Genomic DNA, 18,961 nt, shown 5'->3' on the forward strand with positions numbered 1-18,961 from the left:
CAGCCTTGATTGAGAGGGGAATACACCGTCAAGAGTCTCTCATCTGGAAACTTAAAGTACCACTAAAAATTAAGATATTCTGCTGGTTCCTAACACGGGGGGTGATCTTGACAAAAGACAACCTAATCAAAAGAAACTGGGTAGGATCAAAAAAGTGTATGTTTTGTTCTCATGACGAGACCATCCAACATCTTTTCTTCGATTGTCACTATGCTAGATTTCTTTGGCGAACGATTTTCTTTACCTTTGGTATTAGAGAACCAACTAGCATACAGGATATGGGATCCTCCTGGTTGCAGGAGTTCGATAAAGAAACAAAGGCAAAGATTTATGTTGGTGCCATAGCAATCTGCTGGGCGTTGTGGCTAAGTCGAAATGATGTGGTTTTTTATAAGAAGCCTATTATAACTTACTTGCAGGTACTCTTTCGAGGGACTTATTGGTGTCGGTTCTGGGGGCTTCTCCAAAGGCGTGAAGAGGACATCGTAAGGATCAAAGTTGCCTGCAGGACCCTAGAAGTCTCAATGATGCAAATCTTCGCCAAGCACGGTTGGAGCTTTAGAAATAGAATAACTAGTGGCTAGTTATTCCAATCCCAACTGCGCTTGGGTCTTTTTGCCGCTTGTGGCTTCTTTTATTTTCTGGCAGTACTACTGTTTTTTGGACGGCCGTCATCTTTGATGTAGGCCGGGAACCTTTTTCCCATTATCTAAAAAAAAAAGAGGGTGTGAAGTTAAAAAAAATATGAGTGAATCTTTGAGGTTTTTTTTGAAAAAAAAATATTTAAGAGATTATATAGTGAACCTCAATAATAATAATTATTATTATTGTTAAGGCGATAAACTCTGACAGCTACTAGGTTGATAGCTGACACGGCAACTTCACGGTGGAATTTGGGGGCACCACATGGTCTGGGCTGGGCTGGGCTACCGCCTGCGGAAGAACAGCCGAGGCCGAGCACGCGGCGTACGCCAAGCGCGGGACGTGGCGCGCCGGTAGCCGCCAACCGGCCGGGGTGGTGGGTGAGCACTGAGCAGACAGTCGTCACTGAAGCTCTTTCTCTGACGATGATTCAGGATTTCAGGCAGAGCGAGAGCGTGCGCCTCGTGCGCTATATAGCAGCGAACGAATCATATAGCAGCAGCAGACCCACACCCACCCACCCCACCCTTGTCGTTCCGTTGCCATCTCCGATGCCGATGGAGAAGATAAGCTAGCTCTTCCCGGCCGGCAACACCCATCTACACTCGACTCGACTGCTGCTACCATGTGCGCCCATTCGCTTTCGCCCGTTCCTCGCAATTTGTTGTGAGATGACGACGATGCGTGCCCGTCTTTCACGTTACGATAAGCCAAGATCAAGGCTGCATAATTATTGGATTTTTTTGCTCGTCAGTTGGACAGAGGTCTACGATATCCGTTTCCTTGTTTGGTTAATACAATCAACTGCCAAATGATCATCTTTACAGAAAAAAAAAGCACAAATTTAGTAATGTAAAGAAACGAGAAGAGGTTAGAAATGGCAAAGTTATCCATCATTTAAGGATTACATTAACTAAAAACTGACAAATGTTCTAATAAGCTAAGTTGGTACTTACAGTACAATATTACGCGCGCTTAGCGATATTTGTTTGGGTCGTTGTAAGCGCCACAGTGCACACACTACGCATCCATCACAAAAAAACTCATCCAACCATGTCTCTTGAAGAAATTGAAAAAAAGATCTAGAAACAAAAAAAAACATGTGTGATAACCATTCTCATTGTCCATTCATAAAACAACTTATTCTTTGTAATACCTTTTCCAAAGATCTCTAGGCCAAGACCTAAAAAGATTAAAAAAACATGCATTAGGAAAAATATAATCAATTTTCACAAAAATGAGCTGAGAACCAAAGCATTTGGCTATCAGGAGCACAGGAGCATGTTCCAGCTGTACAAAGTATAGGGAAACAGAATTCCTGCGCAAAGTGCAACACCTGCGAACATATTTGACACAGAACCGAGCTGGGCTGCTGATTTTATGCTATAGTCCCTGCCTTGTATCAGTTAGTCTCAAGCTTATAAGAGCTGAGCTAATTGCTAGCTAGCTAAAAATTAGTCAAAATTAGCTCTAGTGCATCAAAACAGGAGGACTAATAGATGGGCTACAGCCGAGCCTACAACTAGTTTTTCAGCCAACCATAGCTAACTTGGACTATTTTTTAGCCCTAATCAGTAACTAGTCATGTATATCCAAACAGGCACTAGGCTAATTAACACATGAGCAAAAGAAAAAAAGACAATGCAATAAAAATAGCAAAGGCACTGCCAGAAAAGTATAAGAAACTTTTAAGCTCGGGTAAAAGTATAATAGACCAAAATCAAAATGGCTGTGCTGCTTGGTTGACAGGATAGGCCTGGCCATCTAGCGCACCATGAGTAAGCCCAGTCACAGTACAATATCAAAGTGTATAATGCAACAATATTGATTGCGGACTCCGATATCTCAGGAATTCCATGTGCCAAAAGTGGTCATCATGCCTAGTTAAGCAAGGCCTGCTGCCGGCCATCTGGGATCGCAAACAGAACCACCGGTTTCAACGATCTGATAAAAGGGGCATCACACCTATAGTAGCCTTTCCTCTCGAGCTGTATGATCTCTCCACGCTTGAGGTTCATCATGTTTGCATCTCCAAGGGCTGGGTTTTCTCGTCGAGTGCAAGGGTTGAGATTCTCGAGGAAGTCATCATCTTCCTCTAGCTGCCATAGGACATCAACAGAATAATTCAACATTAATTTGTCAAAGAACAAGGATTCTTTATAATTAAAACCTTAACAAGTGATCCAAAAACAAACAAGGAATTTTCCTAAGTCTTCTTTATAATTAAAACCTTAACAAGTGTACAAGATAGCTTTCTACATATAAGGTAATATAAGGCAATGCACAAATCACATTATAACATGTCAATATGCAATCTAATTTTGTGATAAAACAAACCATCAAGAAACATGGACAATCATGCACAAAACGATAACTTTGAGCATCACAGTGCTAGTACAAGGCATGGACAACAGATGAAGAGAGCAGCTAAATACCTTTTTCTTGCTGATGAGATAATCAAATTCAACCAATGAGAGGGGGACTAGCTCCTCTATATCTGCTAGCCATGTGATCTTCAATTTTGTTGTCTTCACAGACCCCTCAAGATGTAATTCTCCAACTAGTTCAGTAATTACTCCACTCTCCACCTTGATCTCTTTAACGATAGCATTCCCCCAATCCATAAGGGTTACTTCCTCACCCTTGCTAATGGCTGCTGCATCAGCATAATCTAACCAAATTCTGTTGGCGAAGGTTGTAGCCTTCTTTCCAGCACCCACAAATTTCTTATGCCTTGGTAAAATTCGAACAAATGGCTTCTCTGGACCATTTGTAAGAGTAAAGATGACACGCTGGTCTTTTAGCACAGCAGTATGCCTTGCGCACAATGGATCAATTATCTTCTTGTTGATTGTCCAGAGTTTATCCCACTCCATGAGATTCAGATTTTTTGAAGCACCCTTCAACAAAAAAAAAATAGCTATAATTTCAAAAGATCAAACATGGATACACAATCAATATTAAACATTCAAAAAAATATAAAGATAAAGCAAGAGGATATTAGCACAGAGGTGTACCTGTTGGAGTATAAATTGTATCAATGCCTCAATCTTCAAGCCACGACGTACTATCCCTTGGACAGTAGGAAAACGTGGATCAGTCCAATCTTCGACCTTCTTGTTTTGTACAAACCAGAGAAGCTTCCGCTTGCTTAGAAGAGTGTAAACCATATTCAATCGGCTGAATTCATAAATTTCTACTCTCCTCAACCCCATGTCTTGAAGGATTCGATAATATTGTGCATTCCTGTCATGATATTCACTGGACCGAAGGGCATGCGTCACCCCCTCCAATGCATCAACAAATGGGCAAGCAAAGTCATATGTTGGATAGACCTTGTACTTTGAACCAACACGATGGTGAGGATCAATATTACAGCGGTAGTAAACAGGATCCCTGAGTGACTTGTTAGGATCCTGCATGTCAAGTTTACCCCGTACACAGCACTGCATACCCCTTTCAGTTCCATTAACCATCTCGTTCCATAATGACAGATTTTCCTCCACGGTACTATTTCTGCACCTTGACTCAATACCATCCATCCTCTCTTTCCTCATTTGCTCCTTCGGTGTGTCATCAATATATGCTTTACCCTGTTTAATCAAGCTTCCAGCCATTTCCATTAACTTTGGGAAATAATCAGATGTGTATGTGACAGCATCATATTTGATCCCCAACGTCTCAATATCTTTCAAAACGTTCTCGACAAACTCATTACTTTCTTTTGAAGGGTTTGTATCATCAAATCGAACTATTAGGCGCCCTTGATATCTTTCAGCAAAGTATTTGTTCAATAGCCCAGCCTTTGCATGCCCGATATGGAGGTAACCGCTAGGTTCTGGGGCAAAACGAACGCAGACTTTCCCAACTTTTGCACCAGGGAGATCAACTTCTGGAGCTGATGGATCCTTTGAAACATGTACCTTTTCCTTAAGGCTTGGTGCAGGAGATTTTCCAATTCCTCTTTTCCCAACATATGCAGCCAAAACTTCGTTCAGTGTGTCACTGTATTCTGAATCTATGCTGTTGAACCAGCGGACAAGATTTTGGTATTTCTTTGATTTCCTTAGACTCTCCCATCGTTGACCAATTCCTGAAGGAAAAATGACGCAGCATGCTAAATATAACAATGCACACAGCCCGCCTGAAAGAAGAATGGTGAACACACAGCTTACCAGCAAGATTTGACCAAACTACAATGTCAGCAATTGTGAGGCCATGACCAACCAGAAAGGTCCGGGAGGCCAAGAATCCATCAACAAATAAGCAGGCATTTTCAAATTCAGAGCCTGAAAGAAAGATGGGGACATATTCAAGCCATTCAACAACCTACAAATTTATTAACAGCAGCCATTTAGAATATAAAAAATTATAAATAGTCAGGACAATAAGTAACTTATTGAAAAGCAGTAGACGGCAACGTACATGCCCAAACTCAATATCATTCTTCCCAGAGAAGCAGGGAATTGTTGCACCGCTGGCAATGTACAGGAGGATTGGGTTGACACCATGGAGTGATTCTCTGTACACCAACACAAAAGGTTGAATGAGAAATTATATAAACTAACAGATGGTGAGTTAACCAAATATAAATACATGAAATGAAAATATAGCACTCGATTATTTGGAAAAACATATTGGCACATACAATATCAGGGACTGCTATTACAAAGTTGCAGACTCACAAAAAAGGGTAAGAAAGCAAAGTAGAAATCATATTAGATATACTCCTGTCCTGAGGATAATGGTGAAACACAATAGCTGTTGCAGCAACGAATTGTGCACAACTAACAGTGCATCAGCCATCTCTAGTTCCATGCAACAACCTGAGGTTGCCATTTGCAGCATCTCCCACCACCCATATGAAGAACTGTTCCAAAGCTAACTATGATGCGAGTGGTATGTTGTTTGCAGCAATTGGCCAAAGAGACATTTTAATAAGAGAAAAAGAACATGTATCTGAGAAGAGGAGCAAGAACTTACCCAGAAGCAAAACGTAGGGTGGGTGCCAAGCCAGAAGCAAGGCTAGGATCAATGGTTAGGGGTAGACCCACAAACTTTGCTGCACAAATTATCGAAATTGGTGGGCTGTCCTGGGAGAATGCTAATGTTGCCTCCATTGTTTTGTTTTTCTTAAAAACAACAGGGACCTGGAAACGGCAGAAATCGACACATAATCAGCACAGTGTGAACTATTCAGGCTAAAATAAGTTACATCGGATGATTAGAATCAGAGCATGCAACATAAGAGTAGTAAGATGGGTAAAGCACTGGTGGCGCAAAGATGCCAGCAAATAATCCTAAACCAGGCATTCAAGTACGACACAAGCAGCCGAAACTTCAAATGATTCACAAAATTATCTTTACAATTCAACACAGATTCGACGTGGAACCAGGGGTGGACCCAGTTAAGGACATAGGTGTACACCTTGCAAAATAATCGAAGTTAGTAGGCATAATACATGCATATAAGCTAGTAATTAGATCAGGTCCGACGAATACAAATGGTAAGATGGGGTTTAGGTGCTCGGTTTCACATATCAGGAAGGGAGGCCAAGGGGTGACCGTACCTGGTGGTGGTCGTCGCCGACGACGACGAGCCCGAAGAAGACTTGGGCACCTGGCGTAGGGCAGCAGGCCAGCAGCGACGGCCGCCCAGTCGTCGCTAAGAGAGAGACAGAGGGAGCGAGACTGCGCGAGAGAGAGAGAGAGGGTTTACGACAACAAAAAGAGGCACGCTAGCCACCCAGCCGGAGGCCCGGAGCCAAAGCAGGGTAGGTTGCCGCCGGCGCGGACTGGTAAAGTTACGGTCGACTTTACCTCACCTGGATGTCATCTAATTCTCATCCAACGGTTGGTGAGCACTTCACTCTGCTAGTGCCTAAACTCATATGCAAATAGCAGCAACCCAATTAAAAGCCCAGTTTGCGGTCAGAGAACAGAGAGTTTTCTCCGTCCGGTTTATCTTTTTTTTGTTTATAATAACTTTTATGTACCTACGTATGTATTCTACCTACCTATATTATTTATACTAGTTACTCGTATATTGTTAATTTGTTATGGTTTCTATATATTATATAGGTATAGATAAATCTTGTTTAAATGAGATATTTATTCGAACACGATTATAATTTTAGTTTTTAAATTATTAGTATATATATTTAAAATATTGATTTCTTTATATTTTCTATACTATATTAAAGTACCAGCTTCAACGGTCGTCCTGCGTTAATATTTTTCCAAAAAAACTCCTGCATTTTTTTAGAATCAACTTGCACTTCTATAATCTCTTCTCTACTACTATAATATAAGAGATTATGTAACAAAAAAGTTGAAATTATATATAAGTGAGTATTTGAACCTTGGTTGTTGGCTCCACATTAACATCTACCAAATCAATAGAAAACATATATTTTGTGCTTTATTAAAACAAAATTTATCCTATGTCATATATATGTATAAATCGTAGCAATGCACGAACATATGACTAATATAACATAAATAGATACGAGGTGCAGTGATAGAAGATGTACCCGCCCTTCTAAAGGGCGCTAATTCGAAGCTAGGGCTAGAAAAAAAAGCTTGGGCTCGGCGAGCCGGCTCGAGCTCGTTGAGGCTCGGGCAGGCTCGAGCCGGCTCGCGAGATGCCGGCGAGCCGAGCTGGTTTCGCAAGCTCGAAAAAATCCCGAGCCAAGCCGAGCCAACTCGCACAAGCTCGCGAGCCAAGCCCACAGCGCGCACCAACAGGCAGCAGCGGAGCAGCCCAATACGAATAGGCCCACAAGCAAGGCAACCGCCTAAAGCCCAATACGAATAGGCCCACAGGCTCGCGAGCCGTACCCGAGCCGAGCCTAGCCTATTTTGGCAGCTCGTTTTACCGGCGAGTCGAGTCAGGCTCGAGCCTTTTCACCTCCGAGCCGTACCGAACCGAGCTTGGCTCTCTCCTACGCCTCTGCCTTTGTCCTGTCTAGGTGCCCTAGGTGCGGGGCAGCGGCATATCTAAAAGGTGGATAGAGTGATTTTGATCTGCTATGGTCGGCCTGTGCTCGGTAGAATGAATCGCTTGCGTTGTAATCTTACGCCGGCGCGGCGACCTGTAATCTGAGCCTAGCCATGCCACCACAGACACAGCATGCAACAGACTGAGTAATTTGCAATCAATCAGGACTGTAATAAACTTGTCCTACACATATACATGTGTAATGTGTGGTTCGAATACACGTCCTGCAATAAACTTGTGTAATGTGTGGTTCGAATACATGTGTAATAAACTTGTCCTATACATATACATGTCCTGCAATAACTTCCAACATGTACCCGCGTGTGCAGAATCTGCAGGTGCCGTATCTTCACTGCCCCTCCGCCTGTCGAGCCAGTTGGTCCTGTCGCCAAACACCAAGCAGTCTCAAACCACCGCACGAAGTTTGGAATAACCATTCCTACTACAGTCAATTTTGGTGCACAGACCATAGATGCTATACCAAAGCACACTAGTGCAGAATGGATTCTAAGAAATAGCTAACTAACCAAGGTAGCGTTTGGATCAAATATTTGTAACGTAATGGGTAAGTGATAACGTTAAATCATGTTTGTTTTAGTCCACCCGTAATCAGATACCATACTAAAAATTGATACCGGACTATTCAAACTTGTTACCTCCAGTAATCGAATGCAAACCATTACCATTACCCTTTACGTTACATTTCGTGAACCAAACATCACCCAACTACATTTCAGTATTTCACAAATTAATGAAACAAAGCAAAAAGCGCCAAAGCAGTTGTTACCTCAGTTACAAAGAAGGCATGGAATCCATAAGGAACCCTATTAGGAAGCTCAACCACCGCAACTGGATCAGCAGACATTGTCTTTGCATCGATAACATTTACTTCAGATTTCCTGCATCCACAATAACAACACGTGCCGAACCAAATTGCAACCGTCAAATTGAAACACCAAGAGCAAGAGGCATATGTTGGGTTCTTGAGTTTTCGGCATCATCAAAACCATTGTCTATTAGACATTTCAGGCCTTCTATGAATGGCAATATGTGCAGGATAAGAGGATGCAGAGCCAAGAAAAAGAGTACCCTGTATTCTCGTCGTGTACAAAGAATATCAAATAGCCGTCATCTTCTTCTCCGGACACACCTGGATGCTTGGGAACAAAAATCGCCTCTGAACCAAATCTACCAGGTCCCAGGTCATATATGCCTTGTACATTTCCTCCCACTTCAAGTTCTTTCACACCACTTTCCGGTTCAGCATGCAGATCAAACTTTATGATGCCAGTCACCTTCGCAATGCTGTCAAGTATAGTGCAGTAGACATACCGCTGCTTTCTGTTTTCAACGAAGTGGCGAATTAGAAAGCCTCAGAGCTTCAGGAAGCATCTAACTAGAATTTTTAATGGCGCTCTGTTCATAGTATATCTACCACAAAGGATTTTTTTTAAATGGAATTGACAGTAAGCGTGCTTCCACTCCAACAATGGAGTTGGAGTCATTGTTAGCTTTGAAAATTTCCAATAGAGATACCTGCCAGTATAGCTCTCATTAACACGAGGAAAATCCACAGCAGAAACAGACAATTGCTTTTGTGAAGCAGCACCCGTTTTCATGTTGAATCTCATCTCGTACCTAAAATATTATCATTAGGAAAATGGCAAGCACTGCATTTTACTTCATATAAAAATATAGATCAAGATTGCAGGTATATACAGCTCATTCCCGAAGTTTTCGAGCTTGTCACTTTGATATCCATTCACCTTGTCCAAATCTGGATTCTCAAGGCGGCAGGTAATGAGAACAACTTCATCACCCTCTTCCCAAGCATTAGCTGTGACAACACATGTTTTCAAAGATCAGCTCAGACTAAGAAAGTGCAATACATGGAATTGCATAGTCAAGCAGAGTAACTGGAAACAAATCTAGCACAAGTTTGCAGAGAGAGAAAGAGAGAGAGAGAGAAAACTGGGTCCAAGAAACAACTAAAAAAGCAATATATTAAGAATTCCAACAGAAAGCTAAAGGTGTCATACCATTATGGAATATGAAACAATTAGGGAGTTGAAACCATCTGATGAGTTTGTCATCCTTTGCATAGCGGGGGAGAATACCAAAACGACCTTTCTTTGTAGGATCAAACTTGTAGATAAACTCACCGTTCTTCACCATTTCCTGTATACAATAATATAAAACAATAAGGATATACTTATGAAAACGAATTTGAAGCATTTCCTGACTGCATGTAATAGGAATCGACTAGGACATCCATCAGCTGAATGCAAATAAGTAGCACAGAAGGTTTTCTGTTTATCAATATCACACACCTTTGGTCGGAACAATAAAGGGAGGTCCATAAAAATAGAGTAATTCTCTGTGATGGCAAAATCATGCATCATTACAGATTCCGGTATTGTTATTGGCACAGGATCAAGCATAGCTCCTTCTTTGTTAATCACACGGTATGTACAGTATGGAGGTTCATGTGAATATCCGAATGTGAACATTTCATCTAAAAGGAGGGTAGATACAAACATTATAAGTTATCAGAAATCAGAGGGAAATCAAGAAATAGTACCGAGCCAATATAATTTACCTGTAAAAGGGTCAACCTTTGGATGGGCAGTAAAAGAATGTTTCAACCTTTTGTCATAATCCAACAAGCCAAGAGTCTGCAAGTCTCCATCTTCAAGGACCTTAACAACATCTGAAAATGTGGAACACATGTTCTGCATCAGCATAATTGCTGCAATGGATGTGTAGTCTGTAGATAACAAAAGGTTGCAATAATGCGTAAAAATCATCATGAATCAGGATGTGATCTCTGCATAGATGCAAACAGCATGCGCCGTCAGAATTTTTTTTCAAGATTCCTCTGGCAAATCTGCCTTACACAGTGTGGCGTCTTTTTGCTGTGGTAAATGTGCTCTGTGATTTAAATCATATTATAAACAAATACTTTTTGGGGAGTAGACAACCAACAGACTGTGCCAAGTATGAAATTGATTGTCATTATTTCCATATTTGTATATTTATTCAACCTGAACTCCTATTTTACTCTTTACGCATACCCTCTATAGCTGCATGGCACAGACGAAACAACGCGTCCCCTACACGCCTTACATAGTGGAACATTATCTCAGATAGTGAATCCTACATGTTGTTTTGTACTGACACATAAGTTTTAGCATATGATTTCTTCATTGTTACTTCTTCTTAGCCACAAGAACATAACAATACTGCTAAATTTTGGGGAAAATTTTACCAATTTTATTTATGCAGAGAAGTTAGATGTCTTTCCAGCAGGGCATGTCCACAAAAAAATGTAATAATGGGCTGAGAACTTACATGGCTTATCTGCTTCTGACAAGGCCATGAGTTTACCATGATGATATATAAGTGCAGTATTAGCTGGAAAAGGAAGGCGTCAGAAAACCAAAATGTCACCACAAGCAATTGCTCATGAAAGAATTATAGACTCACATTGCATATAACAATGCCCTTAATTAGGTATTAGACATGATATTTAACAGACACATCATAAACTAAGGTGGTACCTGTCCCAAATCCATAGGTAAAATCCAAGACTTTGAATTTTTTCCGAAGTTGCTGCATTTGGACCATAAACAATCCAAAAAATCCCTTAAGGTCTCCAATCTGCAAATAATTGAGAGAGAGGATAATCATATGCATGTATGATTTTGCAGGAAGGTGATTGTAAGGGGTAAACACTGAAGGAGGACAGCCAGGTGGAGCTGGCTTAGAGAGGAATTAGACTGAAAGGCTCAAATAGTTAAACTGACTCTTCATTGCTTGATTGGTTCCAAAGGGTGGCAGCCTCTATAAACTTGACAGAACAAATCTAAATAAGATGGGAGCTTAATAAATAAAATATATTCTAACATCCCTAATTTCATGCTACAATACAAAGGTACTATCCATGTGCATGAACAGTAATTCCTGCGCATAGGACTGATGGGCAAAGCTAAAGTTGTAGGGGGTGAATTAGTACTTCAGGATCCTTGAACTGTCCGATGGTAAGATCTAAACATCACTTCTATGATACTATTGTCTACTTATTGATGCCATAACCAAAAATAAACTGGGCTCTGAAATCCAAACATGCTACCAATATAGCAGCAAAGAAACAAAGATGACATCACAAAATAAGTCACCATGAAGATATGACAACTTATAAGCAGAGGAAATTAACCAAAAGGAATACCATACTCCAAGACGATGGTCATCGATTTGAACCTTTGGATATATCATTAAAATCTAAGCTGGTTTCAGAACACATATTTCCATAGAAAAATGGTGGACCCAAACAAGCACCTAGTATGTATTCAGAATCTTAGTGAATCAAGAGAGAAAAGTCACACTATGGTTAGCTAAAAAGAGCAGACTTTGGAGATGGAGATAAGTAGGTGTTACAACGTCAAATGGTCATTTCCTAATAAAATGTATAGGTTTTGAGCGAAACAAGTCATTTTTTACCTTCATAAACTTTGCTCCACCAAAATACTCCTCTTGTTTGAGGCGGGCAGTCTTCACATATCTTGATACATAGGTAGCTTTTCCATCCTTAATACGCATGGCATGAATCATCCTATTAGATAAAATGAAGATGGTATCACAGTTAGTACACCATGAATTATTAACATGACCTTTTGCATCACATGTCTTTCTTCAGTACATCCTGGTAATTCTTTTAATATCGACGTGTTTATAACTATGTTTCTTCATGTTCTCCTTTTCTGATGAGCACTCAACAATCAAACTACATAACCTACATCTTAAATTGTTCATCTACAGTTACATGTATCAGTGGGCATTTACTTCATTATGTTTTCCTGTCACTAGCTGCAACTGCATATGAAGAGAATTTTCTGATGATATAATTCTTCTAATGCTATGCCGCTGTAAAGAATCAAATATACATGAATGAAATATGCAAGTGGCAGCACTGCAGGACAGAACGATGTACTGCACGAACTATGATATTATTCCAAGCCAAACAGGAAGTACCACATACCCGTCTCCATCAAACCTGCATAAATAAAATAAAAAGGAACTTAGTTGCAAAATATTACACTTAAATATTGGGAAATAGGAATGGTCACAGTATATAATCCATATGATTAAATGCCCTTGGAACTGCAAAATGGTGTTTAGCCTTTTAGGCTTTTATAGAAAAGTGGAGGAGTAACTACGACAGTTTCTCTAAGGAAAAGGGAAGTTGCCATCAAGTAAGAGTCAATACCAGTGATACCCCGCAACAGGAGCAAACTTCGGATTAGGCCCAACCCTGACAAACTCTCCATTCAAGCACTCCTGTAGATAACTAAAAAGGAATGGTGAGACAACGATAGAAGATATGAACAGTCTAGCAAACACATGTTTTGGTTTGTTTATGCAAGGAGCGTGAGAATCTGAATGTGTAACAGGATTATTATTTTTTCCTGTTGAAACACAGGGCTGAAGTATTTTGAAGCTGTAGAAATAGAATTATTATTAATACCTCGTCTCAAAATAAATCAACTTCTAGGATAGAGACATAAATATATTTTCATAATCTACTTATTTAGTGTCCTAAGTAACTATGAATTTGGTCAACATAAAGATAGTTTGCGTGATTCTAGAGTTGATTTATTTTGGGACGGAGGAGAGTAGTAGTTGCTTCAGCGAAGAAGAAGAGAGGGAGGGAAGGATGAAAATGATACCGGGAGGTGTCCGCGGACGCTAAGGTTTGGGGCCGGCGGGGTCTCCTCGACGACGGGGGCGAAGTTGCCGGAGAGCCAGTGGAGCGGCTTGGTCTTGTCGTGGCCGAGGCGCACGGCGAGGGACTCGAGCAGGTCAAGCGCCCAGGAGGCGAGCCCCTTACGCGGGCGCGGCGCTGGCACCACCACGACGCCGTCGTTTCGGTGGCTGTCCATGTCCGGCTGCTCCGCCTCCGTCCCCATGGCTGCGGGTTCCGGTTGCGGCGAGATGACTTGTAGCTAAGGGACGAGATGGAAGGGCAGTGGCAGAAGATTCTGCGAGTGGGCCGGCCGGAACCACCTCGTGTCCTACTCCACTCCACTCGTCGTCTTCTGTCCTCAACGCCACTCGTCGGACGTCGCCTCGTGTCCACCAATCCACTCGTCTTGTACTCTTGTCTTGTAGCTCGAGAACAGACACAACTCCTCCGGAAATGGCAATAATCTAATCTAAGTTATTAAAACCTCACCTCTTTTGAAGCCCCGTCCGCACTTTACGGGAGCGTCCCGTATGCGGCGTTGACACGTGTGAGCGCGGACCCGAAATCAGATTCTAATGCAGCTGTGAGCAGCGGTGGCCTGAGTCCGTGACCGTGTCCTCTCTCCCGCGCTTCCCTTCAACGACGCCTCCCTAAAGATCCACCGCTTCTCTGCGAGGGAGTGCGAGAGCGGCGAGACGGTGGACGACGGCCACGGCGGGAGGCTGGCGGACGCGGTAGCGACCAGCTTGGCGGGGGAAGGCGGAAGCGTGAGCACCGGCGAGGACCCGGGCGTGGCGGGCGCGGGCGCGGACGCCACGAAGCGCCGCAGCGCGTCACCGACGACGGCGAGCGAGCGGAAGTAGGCAGCGTGCGCGGCGGCGAGCGCGTACCGGCGGTCGGTCGCGGCGCGGATGAGTGCCACGCGCTCGCGGCACAGCGCGGCGGGGTCTCCGCGCCGCGGTGAGGGCTCGGACGCGGACGAGCGGCGCGCACGGGGGCGGGAATTAGAGGAGGTGACAGCGGCGGCGACGGCGTCGTGGGAGGTCGTGCACCCCATTGCCGCGCGGGAGGGCGAAATCCTACCTTCGGAATCGGCGGCAGAGGCGTGCGGATACAACGGGCTCCGGTGCCTCGTCGACGTCCATTATACGAAGGGGGACGGACGGCGGCAGGGCACGCTGCGTCGGGTCCGGGTTGCTTCATTGGTTGATGAACCGTAAGCATTACATGCCAATAGGCTTCATATTTTTGTTTTTTTAAATATGCTAGGTCTACCATAACTGGTTTATACATCCATGCTGCTAACCACTTCAGATTCAAATTTGAGCTAGCCAAAAATCTGAACTTAATGTTTGTCCCCGAAAATTATCTTGTAACCTTGTCTGCAGGCTGCAGCATACTGTATCTTACAAAGTTCGTCGCTATTGCTGTTCCATGGAATTTAGATACAAAGAAGTTTGCAGCTAAGAATCGAGGAACAAGGGAAGTGTCTTCAGATGATGCTAGAGCAGCAGTGCATACCCGGGGCAGAAAAGGCGCAGGATGCTTCAACCGCTGCAGATGAATTGAGGTCACCTTCTGAGATTCCAGAATCTTCTACCGTCAAGGAAGTTCCAGAAAACAGTCAAAATGGATCAACCAAGCAAACAAGTATGCCCATCTATATGACCGAAAGGTTTTAGCTTATGGTTGTGTGACGACGAGGCACACAGATCACTGATGTTTCTTGCCTTTTGTTTCAGAATAAGCTAAGGGCCGATGAAGTTGCAAGCATGAAATGTGTTTCATGATCCGATTGGCTGTTTCCAGGCTTAAATCAAGTTGTTTTTGTCCTTCCGTGGGAACAGATGAACGCTATAGTTAACTTCCTTGCAAAGCCTGGCTAGGTGCATGTAACTAGGAGTTAGTTGTATATTACCTACCCTCACGGTATCACTGAATCCCAGTGTTATGCGGATGATGTAGTCTTCAGAAGACAGTGCAAGCACATTGTCAGGGGTTTGACTTGTTTTGCCCCCCCCCATTACTTAGGTATCAAGTAGCGTCTCCTAGGCATTTGATTATGGGCTAATTCAAGTGTTTACAATAATGTTTAGCACCTGTTGTTTAAAACATGTCATGGTACCAAATATGACGAAGATGTATTGCATTTATATGAGAGAATGAGAGATTTGAACTGCTTTAGTTTGGTCTCCGACCATAACATCTTCTCTCTTAGTAGAATTTTTTTTTATACCTTTATGAAACCGGAATGTACATCAATTGTGCAATGGCCGCAATGAGATGAGCGACAGATACACGCGATGGGACCAAGCACTTGACCTAACCAAACCCAGTTCAAATTAGCCAGTACTTGAGTTGGTCAATTACTTACGGCCTCGAGTGCAATTAGCAATACAAATCTTCAAAACAACGTTGCTTTATATAGGTTTATGAATGAAAACATTTGAAGTAATTAGAAAAAATGCTTAAATTGTGTTTTTTGCGTTTGTGGATCGCATCACATGTTATTTTGGTCCTTCTATATTCATGCTATGTCACACCCGGCTTTAAGGAACAAAGCCAGGTGCATCTCATACATGCGCCAAGAAGACTACATATATAATAACAGAGTGTATAGAGATAAATGTCATAAAACATCAGAGCATTTATTACATAGCGGAAGACTTATTACAAAATAAAATAATAAAGATAGAACGAACTAAGGATCGTCGGCGCCAATGTCAACTGAGAAACGCCACCTAGATCAGATCATACTCCTCGCCTTGTGGCTCCTCCTGAACCACCTGCTCTTCTCCTGTGGGGGGTGTGAGACAGCAAGAGTGAGCTCACATACGTTCATCGCTCAACAAGTCGTGGGGAATAATGTGACATGAACTCACCAAAGGTGGGAGCTCATGGAGTGTAAGGCTTATCAAAGAGAATGGTTAAAGCTGAGCATTGCTTTTAATGTTGGTCAAACTTTTATTAGCAATTACTAGATGTAAGTAAATACCAAACCTTAATAAATAATAGAACAAAATTAATAATAAACCCATGCATATGCAAATGACAAAATTGAATTTAGGTTCCATAATTTAATCATCAGAGAGTCCTGAGCTGCTCATGACCGTGAGCTCGGCTAGTATACCAGTTTTACACTCTGCAGAGGTTGTACCCTTTACCCACAAGTCATGCTACCCATCTGCCAAGGGGTCGCGAATCCCATACACCTCTACCTAGGAAGCGCGGCAGGGCAACACTACGAGGCCTTTACAAAGTTCCACTAGCTTCCGAAAACCCGCTACAGTTTATAGGAAGCTCCAATGCAGGGTTCTTGTCTGACCGCCATCGCAGCAAAATCAACCCAAGGACCTCCCTACACTGACCACTCCCCTACTGCCCTTGCCCCTTTCGGGTAAGGTAGTCTTCCACTAGCTTTCCTAATTAGTCAGCCAAGGGCGTCCCATTAAACCCTTGTGGTGGCACGTGGTTCTCAAGTTAAGCTCTATGTTCCAATTAACATTAATGATCTTAACATGAACATAAATAGAATAACAAAAGAATTGGAACATAGATATGATAAATGATTATCCCAAAACCATGTAAAGCAATAGCAAACTACCCAAGTGATTCAGGGGTAAACAAGGTAATGAGATAAACAATCTAGGGTGACCTATCGGGTCCCATCAAAATTAACTTATGCATGAATAAATGGTATTAAAGAACATTATTAGGTAAAAAGTGATCAAGGGCACAACTTGCCTTCAATGAGCTCCTGCTCAGCTACTTCAACCTGCTGCTCACCAGGATCCTCAGCAACAGGCTCTTCTACTCGCCACAATACAAACAAGCATAGTGTATATAGAGAAATTAACATTACACCAAACATATAAATAAAATACACAATAATAATCTACATATTAAAATAAAATCCTAGGAACAGGAATCATAATTTTTCGAGTTATAGATTTTAAGTTATGCCTTTTCAAAGGTTTTATGTGTTTTAAATAAGATTAAATGTGAGATTAATTTTCTTACTGTTGTCATGATAACACAGAGACTCTAAGTGTTAGACAATAAAATTACAAAATTTTAGGAACTGGAATGGATTAATTTGGAGTTCATATGCATTTTCTATGGATTATTGAAGTTCTAGCAATTATTTTCCTATTAAATATCCATTTTCTATTTCATTTATTCATTTTAAACGATCTCTGGACTGGGCCTCAATTGCAGTTAAGCACAGGGGGCTCGGAGTAAAAAATCTGTAGACCCAGAGCACAGCGATATAGGACGGCGGGTTAATTTCTGTTTTACACAGGGTCTCTTTAGCAAAAAGGCTGGCTGAAGGGGTATCGCGCGATATCTGCCGTCATATCAGAAATGAATGCCCCGGATTAGAATAGCTTTGACTCGAATCGGTATGCAGCCATGGTCATTGGATCCCGGGTGGATGGCTCGGATTCAAAATCGCCCAGAGTGAGTCGCGGCCGCCAGATCCAGATCGGACGACCCGAAATCGCCGTCCGCAAATTACTACGGTCTAACCCATCTCCACCACACAAATTACATCTAACGGCTGTGGCGCTTCCCCCAATTCCCATCGGTCTACGGTGGCGCCGCCAGAGGATCACGGCGGACCACCGCCGGAGACGACCGGTCTCCAGCTACAAGGCCCGGTACCTCGCCTACCATTGTGCAGAACGTCACCCGGATCAAGGCGAGCATCGTGAAGGTCAACTCACCAGTCGAGAGGGCACCGACGAGGCCGGTCGACGGTGCAGTGCCGCCCGCAGCCTTCGGCGAGGGATTCGGAGTCGCGTCTACGGTTGATCCCACACGGCGAGCACACGGGTGATTTCTGGTCTCCACGGTGACGGGACTGAGTATGGCCACGGAGGCGTACCAATGGATCGCACGACGGCAGAGAAAAGCTCGATGGTTGGCTTCGCGAGAGGAACGGACAACGCTATTTAACGGGGAGCAGGGGGGGTATGGCGCCGGGTCAATTGCCGCGCCGCTCGGAGAGTCCAGCTGCCCCCATAGCTCTCAGGAATTTCGGGATTCCGCTGCGCGCGCGCGGTTTCCGCGGGGAAGAAACACAGGACTTCGCCCATGGTCTCTAGCGCGAGGACCCCACACGGCAGTGGAAGAGAGGATAGCCAGCGCATGCGCGTGTGACCGACCTGCTGGTCCCGCTGGTCAGCGAGTGCCCGCGCGGAAAGGGCCCTGGGTTGCGCGGGAGGGGGAATCCCCAGTGGGCCGAAATGTGATAGAGCTAGCCCAATTAGGTTAGATCCCTTTTCCTTTTTCTTTTCTTCTATTTTCTGTTTTTATTTATTCATAATTATTTTGGATCCAAATTCGAATTTGAATATGAGTTTCAGCTTTGGGTTAATTATACAAATTCAAAATCTAGTGTTGGAATAATATATTTTTAATTACTTATTTTATCCACACAATACTTATTTTCTTCTCTCTTCTACATTATAGAATTTCTTTTGGATCTTAAATTCCCATTTGGGTATTAATACATTTCTTTTCACATTATTCTATGTTGTCACAATAATTCACACAAAATAAAATATTCAGCA

At 42.8% G+C, this 18,961-nt stretch overlaps 2 protein-coding genes and 1 long non-coding RNA gene across 4 annotated transcripts; 1 reads left to right on the forward strand and 2 right to left on the reverse strand.

Moving 5' to 3' along the window:
- Positions 1 to 1,520: 1,520 nt before the first annotated feature.
- On the reverse strand, positions 1,521 to 6,423 carry LOC100281059 (glutamyl-tRNA synthetase, cytoplasmic). 2 transcript variants are annotated; one of them, XM_008660333.4, is made up of 8 exons: positions 6,213 to 6,423; positions 5,626 to 5,792; positions 5,068 to 5,164; positions 4,818 to 4,971; positions 3,660 to 4,735; positions 3,078 to 3,542; positions 2,608 to 2,741; positions 1,521 to 1,825 (listed from the first exon to the last, which is right to left on the reverse strand). In XM_008660333.4, the coding sequence occupies exons 2-8, from the start codon at positions 5,760 to 5,762 to the stop codon at positions 1,783 to 1,785; spliced, it is 2,106 nt and encodes a 701-aa protein (XP_008658555.1). In that variant the 5' UTR covers positions 5,763 to 5,792; positions 6,213 to 6,423; the 3' UTR covers positions 1,521 to 1,782. The 2 variants fall into 2 exon arrangements, with proteins under 2 accessions (XP_008658555.1, NP_001147450.2); NM_001153978.2 differs by lacking the exon at positions 1,521 to 1,825 and having other exon boundaries at positions 2,315 to 2,741; positions 6,213 to 6,391.
- A 1,356-nt stretch (positions 6,424 to 7,779) lies between these two features.
- Positions 7,780 to 13,740, reverse strand: LOC732715 (white cap1). The gene is made up of 14 exons (NM_001112345.2): positions 13,369 to 13,740; positions 12,909 to 12,979; positions 12,681 to 12,695; positions 12,143 to 12,254; positions 11,203 to 11,302; positions 10,994 to 11,056; positions 10,242 to 10,352; positions 9,973 to 10,157; positions 9,682 to 9,820; positions 9,362 to 9,479; positions 9,179 to 9,280; positions 8,732 to 8,983; positions 8,430 to 8,541; positions 7,780 to 8,024 (listed from the first exon to the last, which is right to left on the reverse strand). Exons 1-14 carry the CDS (start codon positions 13,606 to 13,608, stop codon positions 7,992 to 7,994), a joined length of 1,653 nt encoding a protein of 550 aa, NP_001105815.2. The 5' UTR covers positions 13,609 to 13,740; the 3' UTR covers positions 7,780 to 7,991.
- A 1,070-nt stretch (positions 13,741 to 14,810) lies between these two features.
- LOC103639553 (uncharacterized) lies at positions 14,811 to 15,569 on the forward strand. The gene is made up of 2 exons (XR_559510.1): positions 14,811 to 15,035; positions 15,128 to 15,569. It is a non-coding gene; the product is annotated as an uncharacterized lncRNA (long non-coding RNA).
- Positions 15,570 to 18,961: the final 3,392 nt, after the last annotated feature.

The sequence above is a fragment of the Zea mays genome, chromosome 9 (assembly GCF_902167145.1).
Source record: "Zea mays cultivar B73 chromosome 9, Zm-B73-REFERENCE-NAM-5.0, whole genome shotgun sequence".
Classification (NCBI taxonomy): Eukaryota; Viridiplantae; Streptophyta; class Magnoliopsida; order Poales; family Poaceae; genus Zea; species Zea mays.

Excerpts from the sequence above, each read along its gene's own strand:
- LOC100281059 (NM_001153978.2), bottom strand. The coding sequence starts at position 5,762 with ATGGAGGCAACATTAGCATTCTCCCAGGACAGCCCACCAATTTCGATA. Across the intron at positions 5,165-5,625 it reads ACCCTACGTTTTGCTTCTGG|AGAATCACTCCATGGTGTCA; the intron begins GTAAGTTCTTGC and ends GTTGGTGTACAG. Across the intron at positions 4,736-4,817 it reads AGTTTGGTCAAATCTTGCTG|GAATTGGTCAACGATGGGAG; the intron begins GTAAGCTGTGTG and ends TTTTTCCTTCAG.
- LOC732715 (NM_001112345.2), bottom strand. The coding sequence starts at position 13,608 with ATGGGGACGGAGGCGGAGCAGCCGGACATGGACAGCCACCGAAACGAC. Across the intron at positions 11,057-11,202 it reads TACCTATGGATTTGGGACAG|CTAATACTGCACTTATATAT; the intron begins GTACCACCTTAG and ends TTCCTTTTCCAG. Across the intron at positions 10,158-10,241 it reads AAAGGTTGACCCTTTTACAG|ATGAAATGTTCACATTCGGA; the intron begins GTAAATTATATT and ends CCCTCCTTTTAG.